The 4113-nt window shown below is 37.3% G+C and overlaps 1 protein-coding gene across 2 annotated transcripts; it reads right to left on the bottom strand.

Moving 5' to 3' along the window:
- Positions 1-323: 323 nt before the first annotated feature.
- LOC149206436 (uncharacterized) lies at positions 324-3033 on the bottom strand. Of its 2 annotated transcripts, none has more exons than XM_089395414.1 (2): positions 774-3033; positions 324-615 (listed from the first exon to the last, which is right to left on the bottom strand). In XM_089395414.1, exon 1 carries the CDS (start codon positions 2157-2159, stop codon positions 774-776), a length of 1386 nt encoding a protein of 461 aa, XP_089251540.1. In that variant the 5' UTR covers positions 2160-3033; the 3' UTR covers positions 324-615. The 2 variants fall into 2 exon arrangements, with proteins under 2 accessions (XP_089251540.1, XP_089251541.1); XM_089395415.1 differs by having other exon boundaries at positions 324-590.
- Between the last annotated feature and the right edge of the window lie 1080 nt (positions 3034-4113).

Here is a 4113-nt window from a genome sequence, read left to right as displayed (position 1 = left end):
TAGCAGTACCCAGGATAATGTGCCTAGTCTTTTCCATAAAAGATGATAACTTCCTTTCTCTCACTTGAAGTAGATGCCATCTTTACAAACAATTCCAAACTTCACAAATGCCTTGCGAAATTACCTATATATCAAAATCAGGATCTCCGAGCCACAGAGTTGAACCAAAGCCCCTCACTGAATTGCAAGATTTCTCAAACACGTCCTCTTTTAACAAAAGTCTTGTTCAAAGGCGAAACAATGGGAGTCTTAACTAGGTAAACCAGAGTGTTCTTCAGAACCAGTCGTTAGAATGGATTCTGTTGCCCTCACACATTTAGGTATTTAGTGTTGTGCCTCACAGGCAAAACCAGCATCAATCAAAATCCTGAAAACTATTGTTTTAGTGACCGACATGCCACATAAGAGTGTCCATCAAAGCACAGTATGAGAAAAGCAACAGATAGTCCAGGGAAATCAATAAATCTGCAAGATTCAGCATAGCACTGCAGAAACTGAAGGGGGGAAGAAAAATACTTGCCCAGACACTTCCAGTATCAGTCTGTAAAAAGCTTTAAGACAATTTGTAGTCAACGACAACGATCGGTATTCTGACACCAAGAAAATTTACACAGGCTGAAACAATTTTTACAGTTAGATTTATCATATTAACTAGATATTAACAAGGAACAAGGATAAATAAGTAAATATCTTTGTTCATATCTTGAAAGTTAACACTAGAGCCTGAGCGAATTTGATTTGTCTCTTTTCAGAACACTGGTTGGCATGAATACCTATGATGTGTGCTTCAAACGGTTGGGCTCTTCTTCATTATCCAGCTCTATGTCTTCATCACTGTCCCAGTCATCATCGTTGTCGTCATCATAATAATGTCCCTCCAAATTCTCAATTCCATTTTCTGTTTGCATTTGCTGTTCATCCTCTGAAAATGCCGAAACTCTACCAAAATTATCCAATTTACCCTGAGCCTTGACAATCTCCTCTGCAATCTGATCCATCTCACTGTCACTTTCATCAAGATCATGTTTGTAATCTTCAATCGTTATTGTGTCCTGAATCTCAGCAATTTCATCAATAATAGCCTCCTCAATAGACCACTTACGCACAACAGTGTCAATTTCATCCCAAGCATTCCCGGTTGCAACCTGATCCCAGGAGAGCCACAAATCAGCGTATCTCTTTAGCGTCTTGCTATCTCCAAGAACAACAGTCCGGATATTATTATTTCTAGCCTTATTTAACATCTCAGAGAAATCAGAGTCATCCGAAATAATACACAGACAATCAATTCCTCTGGTCATAGAATGCTGAATTTGGCTTTTCAATGCTGCATCTGCTGCCTGTGGTTTGTCCTCTACTGTTTTTACATACACACCAGCCCTTCTTAGCTCAGAAGCAAGCCCATACCCTACTTTCGGAAAAAGTAGATTTTGCGCTGCATTCTTATATTTCTCGTCTTTTTCTCTATATTGTTCTCTAAATTTGGCCTTTCGCTTGCCTCTGAGTGAATTTAGCCTGCTAAGCTTCTTCTGCCTTTCTCTCTCATGGAGCTGCTTAAAATGTTTTTTTAAGTCAACATTGTTCTTACATTTCCTTCCACAAACCCCACAGATATAGGGTCGGTCTGGTACTACCAGGCCTTTGCTTTCTAAAAAGTCCAGTTTCTTTCTCTCTCGCCTCTCCTCCACAACCCACCGAGGCACATGCGTAAACGCATGCCTGTTTGCATATGCTGATACATCGATAACTTCTCCGAACCTTCTAGCCATTTCTCTTACTGCCATCGCAGCATCGAATGGGCGAACCCTCGGAGGCTTGTTATCTAAATCCCAATATACTGCTACCTTTTTCTGCTTCACCGGCACGGCTTGCGTGTCCATTCCTTGCAACATCAGTCCGTTATGTGGAATCCCCAACTGGACACTCTGGAAGTTCAAACCTTCGGTTTTCTGAGGTTCCGGTGGCAATATGTTGATGGGTTTATTACTTTCTCCTCCAAAACGTGCCCATCGGTTTTCATAGATTGCTCTGATGGGCTCTAGCATGTGGGTGTGAAGTGGAGGGTAACAGAAGGGCATAGGCTTAGGAAAATATTGCAGATTATTGGACTTGCAATGGAGAAATGATGTTTGTAGGGGAAGGCTTCCAAGAAGTGCCATTGTCTAAAAGAGACTTGAAACCAAATCCCAAGTAAACAAAAGCGAAAGCCGAAACCCTACACCTAAACCCAAAACCTCCTAGACCTAATTCGAAATATCCATTGCAAATGTGTACCTGCTAATATAATTGGTGGCATCATAAGCTCTGGAGCAGTGGCATTGCGGAGAAAAACAGGGTATCCAAAAGGGCATTGCGGAGAAAAACAGGGTATCCAAAAGGGCATTGCATTTGAAACCCAGATTGTGTATATTGTAAAATTGTAATCTTCAGTGATAATTCTTAAAGAAGATTGATTTAACAGTAAGATATAGTTGCAGATTGAAGAATAACAGAGACCAGAAAGGGATAACAGACTTAAAGAAGAAAGGATAACAGAGTTGAGGCTTTCCTTGCCACATTCAAGATTGTTGAAAAACTCAAGATTCAATTCTTTCGCAGTGACATTCTTGAAGGTTTCATGGTCACAGAGACTGCCTGTGTTCTTCTGCTATTTTAAACCATGGAAAAAACGAATGGAATACACCAACCTGCAGTGATATGAATATGTGGATGACGATGAAAAACCAGTCTTCAGCTCGGATGCCTTTCAGTCTCCATGTGAATACGCGCTTGAATCCTATACAAAAAGACTATTGAGTTCATCATTATTACAGACGAATTTCACGAAACTAGCAAAGCTCACATTAACAATCTGCAAAACTACCCAGAAATTTATTTTGGTAGAACCAACCAAATACACCGATGTTTCACATGGTTGGTTAAGTGCTTCCGGTGATTGAATTTCGTCTTGTGGCAAACATTTATGGAAAAATTTGAAGGATAATTCGAGTCACGCATCCGAAGCAGCATTTTATTATATTTTTTTGATAAACTCTCGCACCTAAAGCAAGTGTTCACAATTCCCAATGAAAAGATAGCGTCTCATTTCTCTTTTTGTTTTGCCGTAGTCCAGCGAAGCATAGGTTTGGTTTTCTAACTATGGAATTATCAAGAGATTTTGTTAAATAGATTTTCGGTATCCAAAGGATGGTATTGAATTTATTTTCACCATCAAAAACACTATTCAAGTTTTTCTACTCTCTTATATTTTATTGAGGGATGGTGTTGTATCCATTTCCACCATAAAAACATGATTCAAGCTCTCCTACTCTCAGATTTATTCAAGAGAAATTGACACTTTGATTTGTAACAACTTAACCTCTCCTACTGTAAATTTATTAAAGGGAAATTGACACTCAAATTTGTTATGGTTCAACCTCTCCTAGTGTCACATTTATTCAAAGGGAATTGACACCTTGTAGACAACTTTTTATTTTTGATAAAATCTCACATTTAAAGCAATTGTTCATAATTCCTAATGAAGATATAAGGTTCAATTACCATTTTTTTGCACTAAAAAATTTTGTACTTTTTCTATTCAAGTAAAAGTTACTTACAACATTTTTACAAATGAAGCATAACTTCACCAATGGCATGCATAAGCACAACGTCAAAATATTTATCCAATTATCAGAGCAAAAACCACCATACAAAGAAAATCTTGAGTCTAAGTGGTATCACTGAATAAACCTTCAAAAACTCAATAAAGTTAGTGATGAAAATAGTTGTAGTAATTATGCTTACTATCCTAGCAAAAAACAAAAGGAAACATTCATGTTCTAGATTTCTCTCAACAAATTGAGAAATCATAATCCAAGACAAAATAATACATTAATTATTTAAGCAAGTTTTCATAAGGAAGAGTATTGTTGTAAGCCCAGACCTATCAATGTCAAACTAAATATATGAGGTAAGAGGAAGTCTTCCTCTTTCTATCAAAGTAGTACCCTATCATTCTTTTATATATATATATATATATATATATATATATATATATATATATATTATTATTATTATCTTCTTCTTCTTCTTCTTCTTTTTTTCCTTTTTCTTTTTCAGTGGAAAGAGCCCTTT

This window comes from Pinus tabuliformis, chromosome 1_2 (assembly GCF_031772625.1).
Source record: "Pinus tabuliformis cultivar Carrire ecotype Pingquan chromosome 1_2, CPIR1, whole genome shotgun sequence".
Taxonomy (NCBI): Eukaryota; Viridiplantae; Streptophyta; class Pinopsida; order Pinales; family Pinaceae; genus Pinus; species Pinus tabuliformis.
The sequence above is the reverse complement of the archived record's forward strand: the minus strand, read 5'-3'. Positions and strand labels throughout refer to the sequence as shown.